The 25089-nt window shown below is 37.1% G+C and overlaps 2 protein-coding genes and 1 pseudogene across 7 annotated transcripts in view; 1 reads left to right on the forward strand and 2 right to left on the reverse strand.

The window, feature by feature from the left end:
• Positions 1-22389, reverse strand: part of Ccdc181 (coiled-coil domain containing 181) — a 23643-nt gene extending 1254 nt beyond the window's left edge. The window contains exons 1-5 of one of the 5 annotated variants that reach the window (XM_023708643.1): positions 22336-22389; positions 17698-17835; positions 13224-14171; positions 12399-12545; positions 1249-1403 (exon numbers count right to left, since the gene is read on the reverse strand). In XM_023708643.1, coding sequence (XP_023564411.1) covers positions 1249-1403; positions 12399-12545; positions 13224-14171; positions 17698-17835; positions 22336-22338 — 1391 coding nt within the window. In that variant the 5' untranslated portion in view covers positions 22339-22389. Of the gene's footprint in view, positions 1-1248; positions 1404-12398; positions 12546-13223; positions 14172-17697; positions 17836-21633; positions 21700-21777; positions 21854-21996; positions 22208-22230 lie in introns of those variants that run through there. The other 4 variants (XM_023708644.1, XM_023708640.1, XM_023708642.1 and 1 more) reach the window with 4 other exon arrangements.
• Positions 1497-1663, forward strand: LOC111814686 (annotated as a pseudogene).
• Positions 22390-22506: 117 nt separating the features above from the next.
• Slc19a2 (solute carrier family 19 member 2) overlaps positions 22507-25089 on the reverse strand; it is a 37824-nt gene continuing 35241 nt past the window's right edge. For both annotated transcript variants that reach the window (XM_023708647.1, XM_023708646.1), the window contains one exon: positions 22507-22610. In XM_023708647.1, the coding sequence (XP_023564415.1) occupies positions 22517-22610 (94 nt within the window). In that variant the 3' untranslated portion in view covers positions 22507-22516. The remainder of the gene's footprint in view (positions 22611-25089) is intronic.

A 25089-nucleotide genomic window follows, 5' to 3' on the forward strand; every position in this document is an offset into this window, starting at 1 on the left:
ATAATTTCACTGAGAAACAAATAGCAATGAGACAGTTTCAGAACCGATTAGCAGGACAGTTTCAAAAACTAATACATTGCAAAAATGAAAAAATAAGCCTAAGCGTGAAAGCATCAATAAACATAAAAGGGAGAGTTTGCATTCTAAAAAAGTAGGCGAGCCTGATTAGTTAAGATAACATATTGTTAATTTGTTATTCTTGTTTTGAAAATCTGTAACATATGTATTGTTGTATGTTACCCTGTTTCTGTCTTTGTATCTGCTATCCACTTTTTTGTTTGTTTGTTTGTTTTTGTTTTTTACTCTTCAAAATAAGATAAATTTTGGGGTCAGCAAGATAGCTCAGTAAACTACAGCACCCACTTGGCCAAGCTTAGGCAAGCATAGGGACTGGGGTTCAATCCCTGATACCATTTGCTGTGCTAGCCCCACCCCCAGGGCGGGCTGAGCTGGCCACAGAGTCAGGCATGGTGGTGTACACCTGTAACCCCAGGGCTGGGGAGGTTAAAAGCAGGAGAATCACTCTGAGCCTGAGCTGCATAGTGAGACCCTGTAACAATCAAATACATTAAAAAATATTAATAGTAAGATAAAAATAAAGTAAATTTTAAAAATGGCAACATAGACAATAACTATACAGACACATACCTAGTATATAAGTGTTTGTGTGACATGTATGTGTAAATATATGTACATATTTTTTAAAGAAATAAGGATAAATAACTATTAAAAAAAGACAAAATATAATTTTCTATGGTTCCTAACTGAAGCCCAGCTTAAGCAAATTATCTCTAAGTTATTTACAGGCTAACTGGATAAAAAGGTGGGTAGGGGCTGGGCATTAGATGAGCTCACCATAAAAGAAGCATAAGTGTATCTTTAATTCATATTATAAAGTTGTAAATATATACCCAGAGAAATAGCTAGAAGAGATCCTTTCTAGAGCTAATAGTCATGCCAGTTTCCACTTCCTCAAAGTACATTTACCATTTCTGTTATAATAAAAGGTACAAGAAAAGACGAAGGAAAGCAGAGAGGAGACAGGCAAAAAAGGAGAGAGAGAATTTAGTTCCACTTAGTAGACTCAGTGCTCACTCTGTCTTCTCACTCTCCTCAAGGCTTACTGACAAGATTAGGAAGCCAGGCCTCCTGTGTTCTCAGAATGAATGAAGCAATGCACAGTCTCAATTAGACAACTGAAAAGAGATCAGATTCGTCTTTAAAAAAAAAGTTCTGCCTTCAACTTACTGTTTAAAAGCCTTTTCCCGGCCTTCTGTTCCTTTGAGGAAAAATAAGCATTCCTCTTGCTTTCTCAGTTCTTCTGTCTTTCTTTCTTTCATCTGCTCTTCATGTTTTTTCTTTAGCCATAATCGAAAAGCTTCTTGTGGATCTCTGTCTTCTTGCTGATTAGAAAAGCAAGGCTTGCTTAATTGAGACCATTGTGGAACTCTACAAGAATATACATCCCACTCATCCATTTTTCATAAAAATGACAAGGCTTTGCACAGTAGCAGTATCATAGCCAATGAGGTTTATCTGAGGCACGATTATTGCTAATTGAAAACTTTTTCCATAAAAACAACAAACTCATTACCTGTATTCTTGGTATCTAAACCAAATCAAATGCATCACCTGGAATCAGAAATGATTATCCTCATATTAGGAAATTACCATTGAGCTCACTGTCTTTTGGTTTCTTTCAAAAATCTCACTGAGAGGCTGGGGAGATAGCTCAGCAGCTTAAGTGTCTGCCTGGCAAGCACAAGGTCCCGAGCTCAATCCCCGGTACTCTACGCATGGTGGCACACACCTGCAATCCCAGCGCTGCCCAGGCTGAAGCAGGAGGATCACTATGAGTCCAAACTGTATAGGGAGACCCCATATTCAAGCAAAACAAAATAAACCTAAAAAAAAAAAAATAAAAACAACAACAACAAAAAAAACCTCACTGAGAGGACTTTGGTAGAGTGATAAAGTGCTTACCTTTTGTGTGTGAGGCACCTGAGTTTGAAAAAAAATTTATTGAATAATCAGTAAATGAAGGCAGTTTAAAAGCTGTGACTTTCAAAGTTGAGCCCTGTGACAAGATGATTTTCACAAACAGTTGCAGTGTACAATCATGGCAGTGCAGAGGATGAAAAATTACTTGGAGTTGAAGTTTAGTCTAAACTCCAAGAGGCCCAGCAGGTCTTCTCCATCAAGATACATCAATGTGAGACAATCTCAGAAAAAAATAATCAAGCTGAGGAACTCATGGGCTTTTATTTGTGACCCAAGGATGTGAAAACAAAGATGCAGAAGAAAAAAATTTGTATAGGAGCTTTAGCCAGGGAACAGGGAAGGATCAGGATGGACTTCTACGTGATGCATGTCAAACTTATTGGAGGAAGCTTATCTGGCAAGGAAGAACACAATGATTGGGGCAAAAATCTCTTAGAATAATGCTGTTGATTCTGCTCAGCTGTAGCCCTGCAGATGTTGCTGTAATTGTTAACCATGCATTCCGGGAACATTGTGCTATTGCTCCAAGATCCCCTCATCTCTTTACATTTGTTTCAGTAACTTTCCCAGCCAGAGTTTCCGCACATGAAGGTACAAATACATAACACGAGGAACTAGATAAAGGTAGGAGACAGGTTGTATGAATGGAGTTGAGGTTTGGAGCAGTTCACAATGGAGCTCAATGGAATACAGTTTACAAATACGTGCTCCAACACTTTGGTTATTCATCCTTCTTTAAAAAATATCTAACATTGTAAAGTTTAAAAGCATCTGACAGAAACTATTTAACTATTAAGCCTATTTAGAAATCTTTAATTGATATTATGGAGAATAAGGATATGGATTTTCAGCATTAAAAATGTTCTCATTAATGATCACAGCCATGGGTATTCTGATATAAGAATGAACTAGTAGGTGTAGTTTATTTCATGAACCCTCCAAATTCACAGTGGATAACATCCTCAGAAACTTTCAGAAGCTTAACTCTAATTTAAGAGAACAATAAAAAGAACAAATTTGAGGCTTTTTAGCCTTGTGTACAGTATGACTTATGTGGATACTTAGCTAGGTCACATAAGATTGGGATGCATTTATTAAATACTTGCTTCAAATATAAGCCCTGTGATAGAGATCTTTTCTCCCGCCTTGCAGCTTTTCTTCTCTGCAATTCACATTGCCAGGTCTAATTCATATGATCTATCTAATTCAGGATCTTTGATATACAATGACCTTTAGGGAGAGGACATCTGGATTTAAAGGGTCATTAATGAATGCCTAAAAGTTTGAGACTAAATGGAGATGACTGAGAAGTATACAATCTGTGATTATATACTGAAAGAGTAAGCATACAGGGAAGAACTTGAATGATGGCTATCTCTGTTATATCATTTGTTCAATAGGAACTTAGCATTTATACATAGTACCGACTTGCATCAGTGAACAAAAACAGGGTTCCATCTCTCTACATCCTATGCCTGCACTGCATACTACAGTAGCCACTAGTCACATGAGAATATTTAAATTAAATTCAAAATTTATACCAGGTGTGATGGCACATATCTGTAGTCCCCCACACACACCTACAATTCAGCCATATTAGCTGATTTTGAAGTGTCTAATAACATAGATATAGAACATTTTCATTATTGTATAAAGTTCTCTTGGATGGCATTGTTCTACATGAAAAAGAAAAAAATCAGGTATGACTGACAGATATATTACATTTAAAAAAAGATGGAGAGAGCACTAAAGGGAAAAATGGAGAAAAGGATGGCACTTAAATAGAAAACAAGAGAAGTAGTTTTGGAATATATAGATAATAAGAACTTCAAGGAGTTGTAACATAAGAGGAACAGACTTGAGAAGGAATTGTGTTTGGCATACTCGAGAAAGAACAGAGAAGTCAAAATTAATCTGTAGCAAAGCAGCTGATGAATAGCAAAAGATGAAGTCAGAGTAGCAGCAGAGGTCAGGTGATGTTCAGCTTGTAGGCCATGGTAGAAGTTCTGGACTAAGAAAACCCACTGGAAGTGTCTGAACATGTCGCATGATTCATTCCATATTTTAGAAGGATCATTGTGACTGCTGTGTACAAAATACACTGAGCAAAGTAGAGTCAAGGTAGAAAAGGTGGGATTGGTTATTAGACCTCTGTAACAATCTAACCAACAGAACACAATGGCTTGAATTGGGATAGCAACCACACAAAAGCAAACATCTCCATACTTTAAAAAAAAAAAAAAAAAGGAAAAAGTCCAAATAATTTCCCAAAGAACTAGTCTATATAATCATGGAGTTCCTAAATATCAAGAAAGATCAATATTACTAACAGTTGGCAAAGGTGCTTTCTGTGAAAAAGAAAAGTTAAGCAGCTCATGAATATACATTTCATTTCTAACAATACTATAATTAGGCAGCATTTCCTGCCAGCCAAGTTGGTAAAGATAAAGACATTTCAAAACACACTGTAATGACAGTAGAGGGATGTAGAAACTTGTACACAGCACTCGTGATGATAGTATTAAGCAGCACATCGTTGTAAGTAATTTGCCAATTTCTGTAAACATTTCAAAAAGGAATACCCAGCAATTCTAACTCCTCAAAAATGTCCTTTATTTAAACTTTTACATATGTAAAATAACATAAATACAGATCATCACAGTATTATATGATGTGCTGAGCATCAGAAGCAGGGATAGCTCACGGAGCACACTGCTCGGCTACTTATGACCCCATAAGAGCAACGCTTCAGGAATAAGGATTATATCCTAGAGTAAGGGCTATGCTGTAAGACTAAGAACAAAACTAGATAGAGTACACCACAACAAAGCAGAAAACCACATCTAGGGGATCAAGATGTTCACTACTAATTTAACTAGGGATCAAGAGAGTCAATACTGATTTAGCCAAAATACTGTTTAAAAAATAATCTACAGACTCCCTACAACTAAAAATCCATACAGTCTATTACAAAATCAAACAACACATCACTGGACATGCAAAGAAACAGGAAAATGTGACATAAAATCCAGAGAATAAGCTGTCAATAGAATCAGAACTTGAGATAACACAGATACTGGAATTTACAAACAAGGAGTTTAAAGCAGGTATAATGTTTGCATGAAATTAAAGAAAAGAATATAACATATTTAAAAATAGGGAATTTCAGTAAAGAAATATAAGCTAAGAGAAACGAGAAACAGAAAAAACTTAAATATCTTAAATTTCAAATAGACAGAAAATTATAGAAGTAGCAATGCCTGAAGACAAGCAAAAGTTATGTAAACTAAATATCGTTCCTCCCTTTTTTTTTGTTTTTGTTTTTTGTTACTGGGATCAAACTCAGTCTCTGCACTTGCCAAGCAGGTGCTTATTCCACTGAGCTATAGCCCCTGCTACACAAGCTAAGTAATGAAACTAATTTAGTGTACACAGAACTTTATTTATGTATTTATTTTTTCTGTATTTTTTTTTTTTTAGGGAAAGGTCGAGAGGGTGTTCAGGGTCTCACTACTAGATCAGACTCATAGTGCTCCTCCTGTTTACAGCCTCCCAAGTGCTGGAATTACAGGTGCACGCCACCATGCCAGCCTCAATCACCATCTCAGCGTGCCCCAGAGGCGGGACCGCTATGGCAGGCCTGGGGATTGAACCCCCGGCCCCTGCACCTGCTTGCAGGCACTTTAATCTGCTGAGCTATTTGGCTGGTCCTTAGAACTTTAGTGATACAGAAATATCCTAACATATGAAATTAGATTTCTAGAATAACAAAAGAAAGATGGGGGGATACTGGAAGATATAATGCCCTAAATTTCTCCAATCTCCTGTATAGCATTAGCATTCAGATCTAGGGAGCTCAGTAAAACTTAGTGAAATAAATTTTTAAAAAATCACAAACATAATGAACTTTTGAAACTCCAAACGAGACAAATTTTAAAGGAACTAGAGCAAATAGAAACACTCTGTGTACAAGACCCATGATAAGAATGATGGCTGGACTCTGATTAAAAACAAAGGAGTTAGAAATCAATCAAAAAAAGAAAGAAATCACTCAAACACATGACTAAAATACTGGAAGAAAAAAACCATTAGCCCTGAATTTCATATGTACTGGGAAAAAACTCTTCAAAAACAATGCATGTGTGATACATTATAAAACCTAGAGTAATGTTTAAAAATAATGCTAAGAGATTATTCTTAGCTTGAAAGTTTATAAGAAAAGAAAATATAACAATTTAACAACATGTGGTTAAACTAAAGAAGGCAGGAAAGTGCAAACAGTGGCATTAAAATGAGATATGATAAATAGCTAACCAAAATGGTAGACTAAGCCCATCTTATAATTAAATATAAATGAATTCAACTAAAAGGAGCAGATTGCAGAATTAAATGATCCCAATACAGTCTGTGTACTACTACTACTACTACTACTTCTTCTTCTTCTTCTTCTTCTTTTTTTTTTTTTTTTTTTTTTTTTGAGACAAGGTCTCACTATGTAGTCCAGGCGGGCTTAAACTCACTGTGTAGCCCAGGATGGCCTCAAACTTGTGGTGATCCTCTGCCTCAGCCTCCTGAGTGCTGGGATCACAGGTGTGTGCTACCGCTCCAGACTACTCTTAACATAAAGCCATGGATAAGCTGAAAATATGAGAAAAGATGTACTATGTAAGTGATGAGTATAAGAAAGTTGGTAAGACTTCATTAATATCTGACAAAATAGACTTCAAGAGAAGAACATTTTGTTTTGTGAAAAGAGAAACAAAAAATCCTAACTGCATATACATGACAATTTATTTTTTATATTTTTACTGTATTTGGTACAGGGTCTCACTACACAGCTCAGATGCTCAGGGGGCTCAGGGGGCTCAGGGGCAGGGCCCGCATGGCAAGTGGTGCCAGGGACAGAACCCCAGTCCCTGCACTTGCCTAAGCAGGTGCTTAGTCCCCTGAGCTATCTCACCATCCCCTATGATACTTTAAAATACATGAATCAAAACTAAAAAAATCTTTTAAGATACAGATGAGTATACAGCAGTAGTTGGAGGAGTTAGTTATACTTTCTCAGTAATTCATAAAATAAACTGAGGTAACAATAGAAATATAGATTATCTAAACAGCATTATCAACAAACTCGATCAAATGGACATTATTGTAACTCTATATCCAAATGCAGAATACACAAGATATATAAGTACTCATGGAAGGTTTACCTAGATACACCATATATGCACATATATTCACTTATACGTACACATACCACACAGGTAACGCATACATCACAGAGCAAGAGAAGAAAATTTCATCTCAAAATGGAAAGACAACCAGGTGTGGTGGTGTGCAGCTGCAACCGCAACACCCTGGGAGGCCGAGGAAGGAGGACTACAAATACGATACAGCCTGGGAGACTTAGCCAAGACCCTCTCTCAAAAAGTAACAAAAGATCTGGGCATCCACAGCTCTAATCAGAATAGACACTGACTATTGAAGTTTTGAAATGTATTACAAAGACACACAGGTTCCCCTCAGAATACTCTCCTTTGCTTTGAATACATGTATCTATCTCTCTTGCCACTTTTTGAAGCAGTTATGAAAGTCCCTTTGTATCATTATAAGGTCTGATCAAAAACACAGAAAATGCTGCTACCAAGTGCCGGCCCACGGAAAGGCAGGCTCATGAAGACGGGATGTGTTCTCATCCAAAGGGAAGGCAGGCTCAGAAGAAGTTACAGTGTGTCCTCATCCACTTTCTTCACTGGATCTGACACATTGGGACTTCTATGTGTTCACCTGCCTGGATATCCAGGTAGTCATGACAATGCAACTAAAGACACTCAAAAGAAGACTTCCAGAACTGGTTCAGGGACTGACAAGTATGATAGAATAAGCATGTTCAAAAAGAAGAGTACTGGGCATGGGGTGGGGTTTGTGGCATTATATTTTTCACTGTAGTAATTTTTAAAATTTCAACATTCACCATAGTTTTTGATCACACCTTATAGCTCATTAGAAAGAGTCCTGAGTTCAGTCCCTAGTATCAGAAGAAGAAAGGAAAGACATTTTTAGCTATTTTTCTTAAGAGAGTAATAAAAATTCCATCACCTAACATCTTTCTTTCATTAAAGTAAAATAGGTCATTCTATAATCTGTATATACAGAAGATATTTTCTGGAAACTATGACTCACATTATGTACAATGTCCCACAGAAATAATTAACCAAATATATTTATTGGCAGAGTATCTTAAAGGCCAAATTAATCAACTTCCAAAGCTTCAGTAAAAATGAAGCTCATAAAATCACATCAACATTCTATTAGTTTGATATGATTCCTCATTAAAATCAATTTGTGAGACTTGACCTGTAGCAAAATGAAAAACAGAAATTACAAAGGAAAAAATACATAGCCATTATGTTTTCTTACACAAAGCAATTTGATATAAGCTTCATTCCATATAGCTAATGTTTTCAGAGACTACCATTAAAGGTTAATATTTATTATTTACAAATAGAGCACACAAAAGCATCCTAAAATATTCTTTTCACAAATACCTGATTAAACGTTATATTAGAATGAATGCTATAGGGGTTGAAGGCCCATCGACCAGCCTCCTGAAAGCTAATAGGTGTATGGCTACAGCTGTGTTTTCCTCGATTATTGATTGAAACAAAAACTCTTCTTGCCTTTTATGCCCTTACTAACTGATCATTACAGCAATGTGGTGTTATTCCTCTATGCAACTCTGAGTTCCCTCTCTCATAAATCTTGTCAAATATCCTCCAGCCCCTGGTCTTCAACCTCCTATCTTATGCTAACTTTAATTCATTCCCAAGTTAGCTTATTTTCTCAAATAGAAGCTACATTTTCTGGCATACTTGAAGTACTTCAGAAGCCAGGCAAAGAAGTTCATATTAACTTTCCTTCCTTCCCTCATATCTCTTTCCAAAGTGTATCCCTCTCTGCTTCTAAATAGACCAGTCTTCCTTTAATGTTTATACCATTTGACTCTATTAAAATTGGTAATATCACAAGCTCTGGTCACTCTGAGCCAGTTCTTGTGTTTGTCATATTCCCAAGTAGCATGTATGAGCCATTCAACACAGGTGAGCCAATCCACATCCAACCTCACGGGTCTCTGCCTGGCTTATCTTTCCATGACTCTCCACAACACTTGCCACCCACTTCTCTAACTACATTCCCATCCCCTAACCAGTTCATCTCTGAAGTTATTAATCTCTCAATCTTCTTATCACTAGACAAATTGTTCCAGTTCAGTATAAACCATTGTCACGTGGGTATTTTGTAGGTACATCAAAATCAACAATTTAAAAACTAAAATAATGCTCCTCTATCAATATCTTCTTTACTGCTCCAAGGAATGACCAACTAGCTCAACAGTAAAACTGGGGTATTCTTTTTATATCTTCTCCCTCAACCGCATTATTTACACTATCATCACGTTCCTTCAGTGAATTCATCAAACATTTCAAATGTCTGCCCCTACTGCTATACCTTTCACCTAATCATCATCATTTCTCAGCCAAACCACTAAATATGATTTCTAAGTGCTCTCCTGTGTCTACTTGGGATTCCTCCAATTCATACAGGGCATAACACTCAAAGTAACTGTGTGGAAATGTGTATATAATGTGCTACACTTTGTTTAACTTATTTCAATGGCTTCCCATGGTAGGGTAATACGAAACCCCTGTTACAGCGGACTTTCCAGATCTCTTCATATCACCGAGTATTTCTTGTCACATGTTCAGTTGGATTGACGTAGTCCTCTCATTTGTGGCCTGATTTCCACTTTTATTTTCTACTCCAACTTTTGCTAGCTCAGAAAAGCCTTTCTTGAACTAAGAATATACATTCCAACAATATACATTTCTTTCCCTCATTATGATTTCTCATAGTTCTTTTTCTCATAGAATTCATTATTATTTATGATTAACATTTTATTTTACATATAAAAAACTAAATTTAAATTTTTTAAAAATTTTTTAAGAGTTTCAACACTATTGCATAACCTGAGTAGGACAAAGATCAGCCATATTTTGAATGAGACTATACTTCTGTGTGTGAGACAGTACCTGTCATATAATACACAATTAATAATGTTTACTGGATCCATGAAAAATGTTTAATTGGTATCTCTTTGACTCTAGAAATTGTACATCTTTTTCTCATATACAACATCCATTTATATTTGTTTATATGTGGACTTATAATTTACATCCTTTGCCCATTTTTTAAATTGGGAAACTGAAAAATTTTGTTCTAATAATAGAATTACTAAAAATAACATTAACAACTATAACAGTTTAAAAATTCTAATCAGCTTTTCTTTTAGACAGGATCTCACTATATAATCCAGATCAGCCTTGAACTGGCTATGAAGCCCAAACTAGCCTTGAGCTCATAATTCTTCTGTCTCAGCCTCCTAAAGCGCCAATATTGCAGGTGTAGTACGCCACCATGACCTTCTCCTTAGATTCAATTAATCTTGTAAAGCAACTCTGAGAACTCACAGGCAACTTTCTTATACTAGTGAAGAATATAACAAAGGCTATAGATATGTAGCTATACAAAGAAGAGGCTTGAGGCTTCCTTGCCCTCCCTGGGTTACACCACTCTTGAAGTACCTTCACGTGTTTATCAGCCCAGAAGTTCTCCCAAACTCACAGGTCAGGGATTCCCATGAAGGCTTCAGAGTATAGTCATGATCAATTAGTAACTCAGTCTGTATCCCAGGGACAGTGAAACTTTCAGAACTTTCAGTAAGAGCCAGCTGCAGCATGTGTGTGATCGCTTCTACTGTCTTTCCCTTTCCCAGATGATGGGGCTAGAGCTGAAAGTTCCAAGATTCTAATCCTGGCTTAGTCCTACTGGTGGCCCACTCAGAAGCCCACCAAGAGTCACCTCGTTTAAACAAAAAAGGCCATCTCATCACTTGAGAAATTTTAAGAGATTCAGAGTTTCATATTAGGGCAAGAACCAAAGATGAACTATTTCACAGATATACCTAACATCCCTATTGTTAAAAAAAATTACAGGAACTTAGGTGTTCTCTAGAACTAGAGAATAAATGTGCATTGCTTATTATTTCACAAACATATGAAAATCCACTCTCCTATATACGCATGTGTATTATTAATTTGAAGAAAAAGTGAGACAAATCACAGTGTTAGCAAGAGTGTAAGTGAATGTACTGTCGTGCATTTTTGGAGGGACTATAATTGGTATAATAAATTTTGCTTATTCAACCAAAAATTTCCCTCTACACATTCAAAAGTCATAAATTTTACTCTTAAGAATCTACAGATTACTGATGCTTCCCAAAGCATATACATCTTCATTGCTACATTATTGATAGCATAATACTGGAACCTATCTAAATATCTGTAAGTGGGGGAATTGTTTAGTAGATTAATAATGGCACATCATGTATGTTTTTAAAAAGAAAAAAGAGACTGGAATATAATAGCCTAGAAGGAATACCCATGATGAATTAGAAAAATACAACATAATAAAATTCTAGGCATATAAATGGCTAAAAGGTATGAATGGATTTGCATTACGCCATTAAAACTGGTTATCACTAGAGATGGGTCTGTAGAGCTGTGGAATGAATTTTCAATTTTTCCTCTCTATATACATAGTGAATTAGGTTTTTTTGTTTGTTTGCTTTGTATTTAGGAAAGAGTCTATAGGATCTACAGGGTCTCACTACGTAGATCGGAATCATAGTGATTCTCCTGTTTTCACGCTCCCAAGTGCTGGGATTACAGGCGCCCTACCATGCCCAGTCTCAACCACTGTCTCAGTGCAAAGCCCCATGGGCAGGGCTGGCAGGGCATGGCAGGGGTTGAATCCTGGCCGGCCGCTGTGCTCGGCCTAAGCAGGTGCTTTACTCTGCTGAGCTATCAGTCTGGTCCTGTGAACTAGTTTTGATACAGATAAGTTTTTATTTTCTCCTGGATTTTCTGTTTCAAATGAAATGATAGAATGTTAAGAATTAACTTGGTATCTGCAACTTGCTATCTTTAATGTAAGATTTCTGTATGTTTACTCTAAAATGAGAAAAGCCAATGTGTGTTTTTGTGTGTACCTTTGTCTTATCTGAACATCAAAGTGGTTATCTTGAAAAAATGAATTGGTAGTTTTCTATTTTCTGGGCTATGAAAACCTGAATAAAGTATAAATCAGTTGATTTGACAGAGCTTCTTAGAAGTTAGTGCTAAAGTCATCTGCCATTGCTCTTCTCCGAGGAATATCCTCAAACCCTTTTTCTACTTCTTCCATAGGCTCTCAGTCTGATATGTACAGACTTCTTTCTGTGAATAAGATTAGTTTTAAGAACTATATGGACTTATCGTTCATGGACAAGTTACACTCACTCTGCTGTTCATGTCCTCAATTTGCTTAGCTCGCTGGATTCTCCTCATTTCTATAACTTTCTCTCTTTTTTTTTGCAACCAAGCTTTGAAAACCATGTCATTCTCTTTTTTCTTTTGTTTGTCTTCTTCTATTTTTCGTTGTTCTTCCTAATGGAAAGAGTATGAAAAGACATTAATGAAAAATTAAATAATATTGTATATGAGCTATCAGAATGGAGCTGTAAGTAAAAAATTAAGACTTTCTGTTCTGAAATCTTTCACCTGAAAATTTTTCCTCTTTAGAAAACAGGAAGAGAGAGAGAGAGAGAGAGAGAGAGAGAGAGAGAGAGAGAACTCTACATCAGGTATGGTAGTACAGGTTTGTGATTCCAGAATTCTGGATAGGACGGCAGATTGTGTAGCCCATACTGGGCAACTCAGTGCATTATTGAGAAACTGCCTCAACATAAAGAAGATTGGGGATATAGCTCAGTAAAAAGGTCCTGGATAAAAGCCCTAGACCCAGCCCCCACAGCAGGACTTCTAATGTGCCTGGGGGGAAAAATTTAAAAGGGAAGTTGTTTAGTCACCTTGTTGCCTCAGAGACACAATATCACACAGACACCTCTACAGAAAGGAAGAAAGGCTTCTTTTGGCTCACAGCTTCAGTTGGTTTCCCCAATTTCTTGGAGCCCCATTCTACAGTTTTACCCTCAGTTTCACATACTGCCCTCAGGGGACACAACCTGGCCTTCTAAGCTTTCTTCTGAAATCTAGATGCATGCCTCCAGGAGCCCACACCTGACTCATACTCTACTTTCATTACAGTACCCACTGTGTTCTTACCTCTCTCTTAAGCTTTTCTCTCTTCTTTTCTAGCTGTTTCTGGAGTTCTTTCTGTTGAAGGGAAAGATAGTATGTTGAGGTCACTGGTGACATATTAGCAGACTGTGTCTGATGATGAGATTTCCCATTTCCTTTACTTTGATCTGGGGCGGCAGCAGAGCGTGGATGAGTCTTGGGGTTGGGTGGTGGCTGAGGGATGTACCCCACTGGCTCTCCTGTTGATGACTGAGTAATGTGAATCTTTGCAGTAGGCTCTTCTTTCTTGACACCACTGACAGATGAGTTGGATGATTTGAGTAACAACTGCTGAGGTTCATTTTCTGTACTGTTAGCATTACTGATGGTGGGCAAAGACCCCTGGCTTTCAATGTCTTGTAAATTCACAAGCTCAAACTTTCCATCTCTCTCTACCAGTATCTTCATATCCTTGTTTTCTTCTAGGCATCCATCAGTAAGTGACAGGAGTACATTTTCTTGTCCTAACTCACTGGAAATACATAACTGTGACAGTTTTCCAGACATATTATTTTCATTTTCAAAATAATTTTTGTACGTATCATTGTCTTCCAGTGGAGGAACCTCCAGATCGACTAATTTTTCCTTGAACTTAAGTTTTCGCTCCCTTTTATCATCCACAGGTTCTTGGGTCTGTAGAAGCTTGTTAGCTTGTATAATTTTTTCCTTAATATATCTGCTTACTTCCTCATCTTCTTCCTCCTCCAGGTCTTTCTGACTTTCTAGTTTGGATTCCTGAAAAGAGTTATCACTATCTGAATCTGATATGCGATCCAAAGACTGAATACTTGGTACAGAAATGATGTTATTTCTTCTTGATGAAACTTCATCCTTCAAAGATTTATGAAATTCAGAAAGCTGTTTCATGTGTTCTATTTCTGTTTCATCTTCTTTTAATTGCTGATTAATATTCTCTTCCTTCTCATAAGCCATCTTAAAAAAATGAGGTTTTACTTTTCAGTAAAATTGAGACTGTTCACTTAATAGATTATCACAAGTACAGCTTTCCTGTTCATGTAGTTTAACTTAAAGATGGACACATCCTAAGAGCTTCTTGCTCATACTGCACTTATAATATTCTGATTGGGAAAATGTAACTCTACCTATGAATTTGACATTGCCAAGTACTACACTTATTTTTTAAAAAACAATTTTGTGCTAATGCATTAAAAACTATAAATAATACTATATTGTTTTAATATTTTGCTCCCTGCTAAATTTTCATTCTTTTATACTTTCAGAATAATTTTATAAAATGCTTCCTCCTTGTAACATCTGTGTTCTCCTAAAACACACCTTCCTCCCCATATTATTACAAGGTCAAGTCCTAATCATTCGAGGTTAAAAATGATTAAAAAGAGGTGGGCCAAATAGCTCAGTGGGTTAAAGTGCCTGCAAGCAGGCGCAGGGGCTAGGGGTTCGATCCAGGCCTGCCGTGCCAGCTCCAACCCCGGGGCACACTGAGATGGCCATTGAGACTGGGTGTGGTGGTGCGTGCCTGTAATCCCAGCACTTGGGAGGCTATAAACAGGTAGATCACTAGGAGTCTAATCTAGCAGTGAAACCCTTAACACCCTGTAGACCCTTCCCTAAAATAAAAAAAAATAAAAAAAAAAAAAAGATTAAAAGACTTATTTTAGAACTGGGATGGTGGCTAGCATCTGAAAGACCTAGGTGCTAGGTAAGCTGTTACATCTTGGTCAGATCTTCCTTCCTCAACTATCCTCAGAGGCTTCCATTATCCATACTAACCACCATCAAATACTTTATAACCTTACATTAAAAAAATTTAATTCCACAAACCTTATGCATCACAAAACTCTGCTCCACTCTGTTGATTCTAACTACAGGATCCTTTAAGCATCTCTCTCATACACACACAATTTCATTTACATTATATTTTATCCCTGCAATATGTAATTTTTTCAAATCTCCTAACGCAGTTCTACAGAAGCTACCATATGCTGTTCATTTCAACTTCTTAAAATTGAAGTCTTCCTTTATTTGTACTCAGGTCATCTTCTCTGACAGCCTTTTCTCCCTATCCTGGAAAAACATGCTAGATAACTCATCAGCAAATAAACTTGGTCCATTAAAATGAATGCCAAGGGCTGGGGAGATAGCTCGGTAGAATAAGCGCTTGCCTGGCAAGCGTAAGGTCCTGAGTTCAATCCCCACGACCGCAAAAATAAATAAATAAATAAATAAATAAATAAATAAATAAATAAAATGCCAAATAACAACTTAATTACAGTCTTTGCACTGCTTTTTAATTTTAAATCCTTGATTCTCTGGTTCATTTCTTCAGTATAGATCTATGAATTCTCCTTCGGCTTTCTCTTTTTTCTTTTTAAAACTCATCTATTACAAAGAAATCTTCCCCGGTTCTCTTGTTTCAAACTCTGTCATCTATTCTCTCTAGCTTCAAAGGAAATAGTTATTACACTTATGCACTAGAATACAGAAGATTCAAGAAAGCACTTTGTGGCATTTATTTATTTACCAGGAATTGAACTCAGCGTCACACTTCCCAGGCAAGCACTGTGCTGCTGAGCTATATCTCTGGCCCAAGCACTGTTTTTTTAAATCCCTAGCCTATCCTTGGCACCTAGAATAGCCTGTGATATACAGGAGAGGCTCATTACACTTGTTGAGTGAATTGAAAAGTCAATCTAAGAATCACTGTTATTATGGTGAGAAGAAGGTTAAAACTATCGGTGCCCCAACTTCTTTGACAACACACTTACTTCTGCCCAGCACAACCTGCACGGTTGTGAGGCGCTGCACTGAGGGAGGACTGAAACAGCACAAGCATAAAGTAAATACCAAAACTTTCTTCTTCCCCTGAGCTAAGGTTACAGCTTTCCCAAACATACACATGTGCTTATCTAAGGTCTAATGGCCTTTTGTGAATCCTGAGGGAGGCCTCACCAGTTTGCAACTTTAGTTACAATATAGATGGTCCTCAAAACTTAACAAGGACCAGGATGCCCTGGAAAATGCATTTCTAAAACAGTTGCATTGGCCAGCTCAGCCCCTTTCTTACATCTTTATTCCCTAATAAAGATGCCAATCTCTCACCCTACTTGTGCTGATCCTTTTGGAAACTCACTCACTGCCCCTCTTGACAGTGTGCCTAGTGATCTAAATGAATGCCTTGTCTTCTTCATATCCTTAATCTGTGGGTAAATTCCTTTTGCTGCTCATGGCCACTGCTTCTCTATACACGATCTGGCCTGGCAATCACTGCCTCTGATTCTGTCACCATGCTGTGGCTCTCACACCACTCCTATCATGAGATCTGGGCTCAGCCTTTCACTGGGTATATCTCTGCCTCCACTCATGAGGAGTTATTTCTACACAGAGACATGAAATTTCTTTTTCAAGTCCATGTTAAAAAACTTTCACCTTTGAGTCTGTTGCCCTTTCCAAATGTCTTCTGCACTGCATAAAAAAGCAAAATGGAAATAAGAGGAGTTTGTAAAAACTGCTGATCACTATCCTTCAGGGCCACCTATTCATAGTCCAGTCTTAGCTTTTTTCATTATTTCTCCACTTACCGATACTAACATAACCATTATCTTGGAATTGGTTCATTTTCCTGGATTATCCTATATTTCTGATAAACAGTAAACAATCATGTTTAATGGGTCACTTTTTCCTAGAAGTATCTAATGGCTTAATCTTTGACCTTTTACTTTATCTCTGTATTCATTCTTCTGGAGAAATTATTTAATCTAAGTTTCAATTATCTGCTAAAAGATTGTTTTTCAAGGATTTGCTTTTATCTTCCACTTATATTAAAATGTTATCCCATGATTTATGCAAATTCAAAGACAGTAGAAATTCACTGTAACATTTTACTTTCAATCAATAAATCATGATTTTATTAGTTCTTATGTTATTTAGATCATAATTATCAGTTTAGCTCTAAATGCTAAATCCTTGTTCTTGCACTAGTTTCATGTCTTAATTTTTCAAGAACATCTATAAATTTTTTAATTACAGATTAGCTTTATAAGCAACTTGAGCTCTTTCATAAGGAAACACTTTTTCAAATTACATGACTTTATAGTCGGTCTTAAAATTTCTTTGCCTGCTACTGATAAAGGTCTGTGTTCTATAGCTGGTTAATATGTTAAATAAAAACAGTATTATGAAGCTTTATCTTTAACCAGAATTAACACATACAGACAACAAATAGTTTTAAATCATCTTGCTTGATGATAAGTTAGCAGTTACACTAACATGAAATGAACAGATAGCCCCCTATCTTGAAATACATCTAAACTCTCTATGTCTCAATTCTCTCACCTCTAAGATAAGGAGGGTAGTATCTGTCCAATTTATACCAAAAAAAAAACTTTATGAGGATTATAAAACACAGGTGAAAACTTTCAATATTACAAAGCACTTTCTTAATGTAATTATTATAAATGCCATAGCAATTCATATATACCTCTATTATGCTGGCATCAATTTCTTTTTCATTAATTAACCATTCGAGGTCTTTTTCAAAGTCATCTTCATATTCGCCACTTTCTTTTGAATCAGTATCTTTATTTTCATTCATTTTCAGTCTGTTAAAGAATAATTGCTGTAAGATTTTGAAAGATAAAGTATACATTAAATCCTTGCTAGGAGTAGAATGGATTATGGAGATTAATGTTGAAGATATTTAACACAGAGAACACATAACTTTCAAAATAACCATACATTTATATCCCTCCCAAAATAGACTTACAATGGCAAGACATTTCACAAGCAGACCTTTATAACAACCCTTCCACTTTGTGCCCAACTCCCAAATCATCATCTACAAGGAGACTTAAAAAGGAAATAACAAGAATGATGTTCAGAAAGGATTTCTCACATCTCTTGCCAATTATTAAAACTGTTAGAACATGAAAAGACTCATTTTTCAAGGTTTATTTACATTTGCAATGTTCAAATAAAATTGTATATACTATTTCATAATTACTTTGATTATATTATAATCCAAAGTATTGGATTGTAATTTCTCTCAGTTTTTAAGAAGTAAAACTACAAAATAAATTTTTTTTTAAAATGTACTTGGTACACGGTTTCACTACCCATTTCGGACTCGTAGTGACCCTCCTGTTTTCAGGATCCCCAATGCTGGGATTACAGGCATGCACCCCCATGCCCAGTCTCAGTGGCCTGCTCAGCACATCCAGGATAGGGGTGACAAAGCACGTGGTGCAGGGGATTGAACCCAGGTCCCTGTGTGCTTGCCTAAGCAGGCACTTAGTCCACTGAGCTATCTTGCCAGCCCAGATCTTCTTAAAGGTCCTAAAAGTAATGCTTCTATAGTTTCTTAATTAGAGGGTGAGGGCAATCATTTTTAATTTTTTAAAAGTTGATTGCACTGCTGTGAACCCAGGGACTTGTGCATGGTAGTCAAGTGCTCTCTCAGTATGCTATACCATGATCTTTTTGTGGGTTTTTGTTGTTGCTGTTTTGTTTTGTTTTTTTAAATAAGGGTCTCCCTACTCAGTTCAGACTTGTAGTGATCCTCCTGTCTCAGCCTCCCTTATGCTGGGATTACAGGTGTGTGCCACCATGCCCGGTTTGGGGGCTAGCACAGTGTGTCTGGGGTCCTGGGGTCAGCACAGCATGCAGTACCAGGGATCAAACTCAAGACCTTGCACTTGCCAGGCAGGCGCTTATGCTACTGAGCTATGTTCCCAGCCCTGCTTTGTTTTTTTGAGTCAGGGTGTAAGATATCCCGGCTGGCCTTCCATTTGTGATCTTTTCTTGCCTCAAACTCCCAAGCAGCTGACATTATGAGTGTGCACTATGTCATCCAGCAAGGGCAATAGTACTTTGAGGTAAACTGGAGGAGCCAATTCAGTATTTCAGAATGCTTACCACAGCCTGCTGAGATTAGGCAGGCTAATCTCTGTGGCTATCTATCTGCCTACCAACATACCAGTTAAAAAACACAATGAATGATGTGTAACAAACTAAAACTCACTATAACATAAAATACATATATAATACAATTTTTCAAACTTACAATGCCTAGATATAAAAACCTTTCTTTGCAGACCAAAGATCTTGAGATTTATTATTTTAAGATGTGTAAGACTGAGGGAGGAAGATGGTATGTTAGAACCCAGTGAGCAACTTGGTGGTAGCAGAATCTGTCTCAAAATAGAAAATAAGGACAGTCCTGCAACATTCCTTTTCCTGTCTCCTGCTACAAGGTTGTATATGGTTAGATTTCTGGACTTATGTGTAAACATAAGAATTATATAATTCTTTATGCCTATTTTTAAAATATATTCTAATTTTTTAAATTTTTTTATCATATTCTGTAGGGTCTTAAAATTCAACATATCACTACTTGATGAAAAATACCTGTTCCATGTTATGCCTAAGATGTTTGATATTCAGACAGATAGTGAGGGTAAGCTTAACAGCCTAGGTTGTATGGTAATAACAATAAGCTTCTCTTCTGGAGGGTTAACAACCTAAATTTGCAGACCAAAATTAGAGAAAAAGGAGGGCCACAAGGAAAGCCAACATTTTGGCCCTAGCCTTCTAAGGTCAATTAAGACTCAGGACATATGAGAACTTGTACTGTACCGTCACGTAACTTGGTAGTGTCCCAAATTTTCTGATCAAGGAGATTATGGGGCCAAAGAAGAAAGTGATCGATGATGTAGAGTGTGCCTAAGGAGAGTCACATGGAGAGAAAACATTCTCTCAGGCTTTCACAGAGAGCACATTGGCCATGCAATGGCCGTGACTCATCCACATGGCTGACACTGACAAAGGATCTACAATCTGAGGTACAAGATCTCAGGATAAATCCTGAGGGGATTTCACTGACCTTATCAGATCCAAAAGCTACAACTCTTGTTGCATAGGTCTTGCTTTATATCGGTCTTAACCATTCAGCAGAAAAGTATAAAAGTGAAGTATAAGAAGTAAAGCCATGCTGTTATGTTGAGCTGTAGGGGACTCAGGTCAACAATTTCTGACATTGCCAGTGAAGAGGAAGACCCAATACTATTATGGACTACTGGACTCTTTTAGAATATTTTACTGAGTTAACACACCTATAATATTCAAATAATGGAACTTAACAAAAAAAGGGGATACAGATGAATGTCCATTTTGTATCTGTGTATTCAAAATGGTTAGGATATATAGTTACATTCTCTTAATGAATGAGGGATTTGTTCTAATAGTGTTTGTAAATAGGATATCATGTCTGCATCTTGTACAGCAAATAACCACTAGGAAGAATGTATGCAACGTCTTAATTATTGAAACTGTACTACCAATTTGGTTTGAAACTGTCTCATTGCTATTTGTGTTTCATTAAAACTATGGAAAAAAGAGAATAATATATTTTATTAAATTATTATACATTCAAGTAAAGTGTTTGTGATTATCAGCAATCTGTACTATTTTTAAAAAGCCTAAATAATCAGCTTATAAACTGTTATATCAATTACTGCTATACTGTCTCTCAAGTAAATGTTTAAAAAGACTGTAATAAATGAAAACAAGAGATAAGAAAAAAATACAAAATAAAAAAGAATAGAGATGCAGCTCAGGGCGAAGGCCCTGGATTCAATCCTCAGTTCAACAACAACAACAACAGTAAATACTCAAAGCACTAGTAAAACAAAAACCTTAATCTTTTACCTAAAGTTTGTAACAAATACAATCCTAATCTAACAAACAAATGGTTGGTTTCTTGAGGACTTTGATATACATGCTTCATTGTTTACAAAGAATCCCACCCAGGGGTAAACCCAAGTATAAAACTAAAACATAGAATCCACAATAAAAAAATATAGTGATTACATATTAAATGGTGCCATTATAATTTAAGAAACAAAAGACTGGCGAAGTAACTATGAGAGGTAAATGAAGCTGCATTGAAGATGAAGAATTATTATATTCCTGTAACTTTAATAAACCCTCATGACTGGTTCTCAAATAAACAAAAATATAAATCATAAACTCTTGTTACCAAGTCCCTTAAGCCTTTTCAAATGCGTCAGAGGATATTCAACCCCTTCAATTCTGTCCGTATGGCACATAGTCAACATGCTAGAACAAAAACACTTCTTAAATAAGCCAAATTATTTAACACTTCTTTCCACTGTGAGTCTCACACATTTAAATCCCAACATTTATCATCTGTGAAAATCTAGGTAAGTAGCTTAAGGCAGATCCTCCCTCTTCTTCACAGGCTCCTGCGTGCAGTAAGAGACTGAAATTAATTCCTTCCTAAGTGTCAACATACCCTGTGTGTGCTGGTGCCCGCAGGTGTGGACAGTCACAATTTTGATAACTTTCATCCAATAGACTATTCAAACGTTTTCATCTAATTTATTGACTCCAGTCTTACCTTATATAGCCTTCTGAATGTATGTTTAAAGACCAAGAACTCAGAGAACATTGAAGAGAAATGTCTTACGACATAAATTAAATACTTAAGCAAAAACAAAACAAGTACATTACTAAGGCAAAATCCCTAACACTGTGACACTACCATCCTCAGTGGTCTTGATGCAGTCTGCGAAGACTGTGATCCCATGAGCACATTTTTAACCATCACGAATTATCACGATAGGCTACATTTTACGAGGGCCGGGTGATGTGAATTTAGCGTCCCAAGGTACTGCTAAGTGAATACCACAGCCTCTGGGGGAAGCCAGTGTCTCCTTCTCCCTCCCCTCCCCCTCCCCCCTCCCCCCCATGAAATCATTACCTTTCAGGTTCGAGAACTTTGAGAGGGGAAAGAACATGATAAAATGTCGGAGCATCTACGCTGTCCTCGGAGGGGTTTCCCTGAGACACAGCGAAGCCCGGAGGGCAAAGGAGAAAACTGGGCTCTGTGGATCCTGAATCTGATCCTCACACCGGACACGCGTCCCTCGACCCTCTCCCCCCACAAACATTTCCGCAACATCCTTCCCTTCTCTCCCTCTAAACCCTCTCCTGCCTGTGTGAGATGCGACGGCTGGGGTCACAGAGATGGCCGGGGGAGCTCTTCTCCCCTCCTCTTTATAAGCTCTCATTCGGAGGCGAAGGAGACCCCCAGCGCTACCATGGCAACGGCGTCACCTAGTCTTCCATCCGGGCTTTTTTTTTTCCTGCGCAGGCGCAGATGTCAATCTGAGGTGTCAGGTGACACCCTGGCGCTCGCTGGCTCTTTTACAAGGATAAGCAACCTATCAATGCATTTTGAAATGATCTAAATTTTAGAGTAAACTCAAAAAAAGTGACAGTTAAAATGAATTAAATGCTGAGTGTATGTCCCGGCTCAGGTGTGGAGTTTTAATTGTAATGACCGTTTCTGCATCCAATCTTAGGCCATGACACCTGAAGGAGAGAAAAATATTGTTAAAGGATATTTTCTCAAATCTTCAGTGAATGTAGAATTACTACTAAAGCTAGAATTAGACCGTAGTTTTCAAAATTTTTGTGTTTTTCTCCTCTGACCATACCTCAGAGGTATAAATATTTTACAATATTGATAGATGGCACAGCACAATGAACCTGCAAGCAAATATGTCATATGAAATAAAGTAAAAAAGACTAGAAATGGTACATTTCACTGTGGCAGCAACACAGGGACACAGAGTAGATTAGTAATTACCTCAGGCTGAGGCAGAGGTATATGACAACTAGAAGGCTATTTGTATCTTACATGAATTATGTTTCAAAAAAGACGTTACAAAAAGTAATTAAATAGTAGACAAGCCATAACTAGAGAGCTGTAAATATAGGAAAGTGAGCTTCCCTAATCTGATTAATATATAGCTCCTGAACTTTCCGTAAAATCATATTTTCATTTCTAAATCTAGTTTCTCCTCTATAACATAGAAAATATTTACCTTTAAGGTTGTGAAGATTGAGCTAAACCATGTGTTTAGCTCTTTTATGTATAAATTGATTTAAAAATTGATATTATATAAATTTTTAAAAGAATAAAATGTTCTAAAATTTTGCTAATCTAGAATTAAAATAGTTTAAATTATGAGTATTTTACAAGGAAACTATTACTCATATCAGTATTTTAATTTGTAAATATATGTTAATTTATCAATTTCAAAGAACATGTTAGGCATTAAGATCCATTTTTTTGTTTTATGTAACCAAGCATTAAAGGTAAAATGAGTAGCATTAAATTCAGGAAAAGATCTCAGGGCTGGGGCGACAACTTGGCAGTTTAAGTGCCTGCCTGGCAAGGTCCAAAGTTTGATCCTTGGTATCGCATGGCGCGCTGGCCCCAAAACTTGACATGGTAGCACACACCTGTCATCCCAGTGCTCGGGAGACTGAGACAGGAGGATTGCTGTATCAAAAAAAAAAAAAAAAAAAAGATTGCACTAAAATGGTAGAGTGCTACATCTCTCAAACACCTAGTTGTAAACAAGAAAGTGAAATAGACCAAAAGCAATAATCCAAAACTACTGTGCCCTTTGTGCACTAAACTTGACCAGCTTGTAAGACCTCCACAGATCCTCTGCTTACATTATTCTCATAAACTTAGATCTCTATATTCTTAGCCCAGAAATAACAATGTGGTCATCTGAAGGAAGTGATAGAAAGAAGGGTGTTACTAAAAGTAAATGCACTGATACCAGAAAAACAAAACAAAATAGAAAACAGACAAACAAACAGAAAACTAGAAGTTTGACATAATGACGTGTAGGAAGAAATGTCAAAAAGAATCAAAAGCAGACAGGGACCAGGGAGATGGCTCAGTAGAATAAGCGCTTCCCTGGCAAGCTCAAGGGCCTGAATTCAAGCCCCAGTTACACACACACACACACATACACACACACACACACACACACACACACACACACGCAGAGACAACCTAGAATAAAGGCAAATAGAGACAAATACTAAATTACAATGTTATACAGTCATTTACAAACCACAAAAAATAAACCAAAGATATTAAAAAGATTTCACTTTCAACTCTTTAAAAAGGCAAAAACTATTTGGTTTTCAATAATTTCTTTTGATTTTTGTCTATTGAGCTCACTTGGAAGTAATTCCTACCTTTGACATGTAGGGGCTGAGAGACTGATACAGGGAAGATTGCTACCCTTGATACAAAACAGAGATTTGGCTTTTAAACACACAGGGATTAATGAAAGGGGATAACCAAGTGTACACCGTAGAATTGACCTTTGAAGAATAAAAGGAATTATGCAAGAAGCGTGGGAGCATTAGATACAGAGATTATAGCATATGCGAAGGTGTGGAGGCACCAATCAATTTATTCTTGGTTGTTTGGGTAATTCAGAATTTCTGCCTTGAAACATGCAAGATGGGTGTGGTATAAAATGAAATCTAGGGTAGGGGACATAGCTCAGCAGCATAATCACCCCCCTGGCAAGTGCAAGGTCATGAGTTGGATCTTTGATAACACACACACACACACAGACACACACACACACACACACACACACACACACACACAAAGAAAAGCTTCACTACCCACGGTAGCCTCTTCAGAGTGTTGCACGTCTTCTAAATCTTTTATTTATTTGGTACAGGGTAGCACTATGTAGCTCAGACTTATAGTGATCTTGTCTTAGCCTCCGTAGCACTGGGATTACAGGCAGGGGAAACGACACCTGGTTTCAGTGGCAGTTCTCGTGCCCAGGGCAGGGACAGCACAGCATGCAGCGCTGGAGTTGGAGCATGGGTTCTTGCACTTGCCAGACAGGTGCTTAGACCACCAAGCTACCTCCCAGCCTACAAAATGATCATCAAAATTAATATTTTCCTTGGAAAAGTTAAGCATATCATGCATTTCTACTAAACCATGAGTTCCTTAAAA

The sequence above is a fragment of the Octodon degus genome, unplaced genomic scaffold (genome assembly GCF_000260255.1).
Source record: "Octodon degus isolate 3935 unplaced genomic scaffold, OctDeg1.0 scaffold00423, whole genome shotgun sequence".
In the NCBI taxonomy this organism is placed as follows: Eukaryota; Metazoa; Chordata; class Mammalia; order Rodentia; family Octodontidae; genus Octodon; species Octodon degus.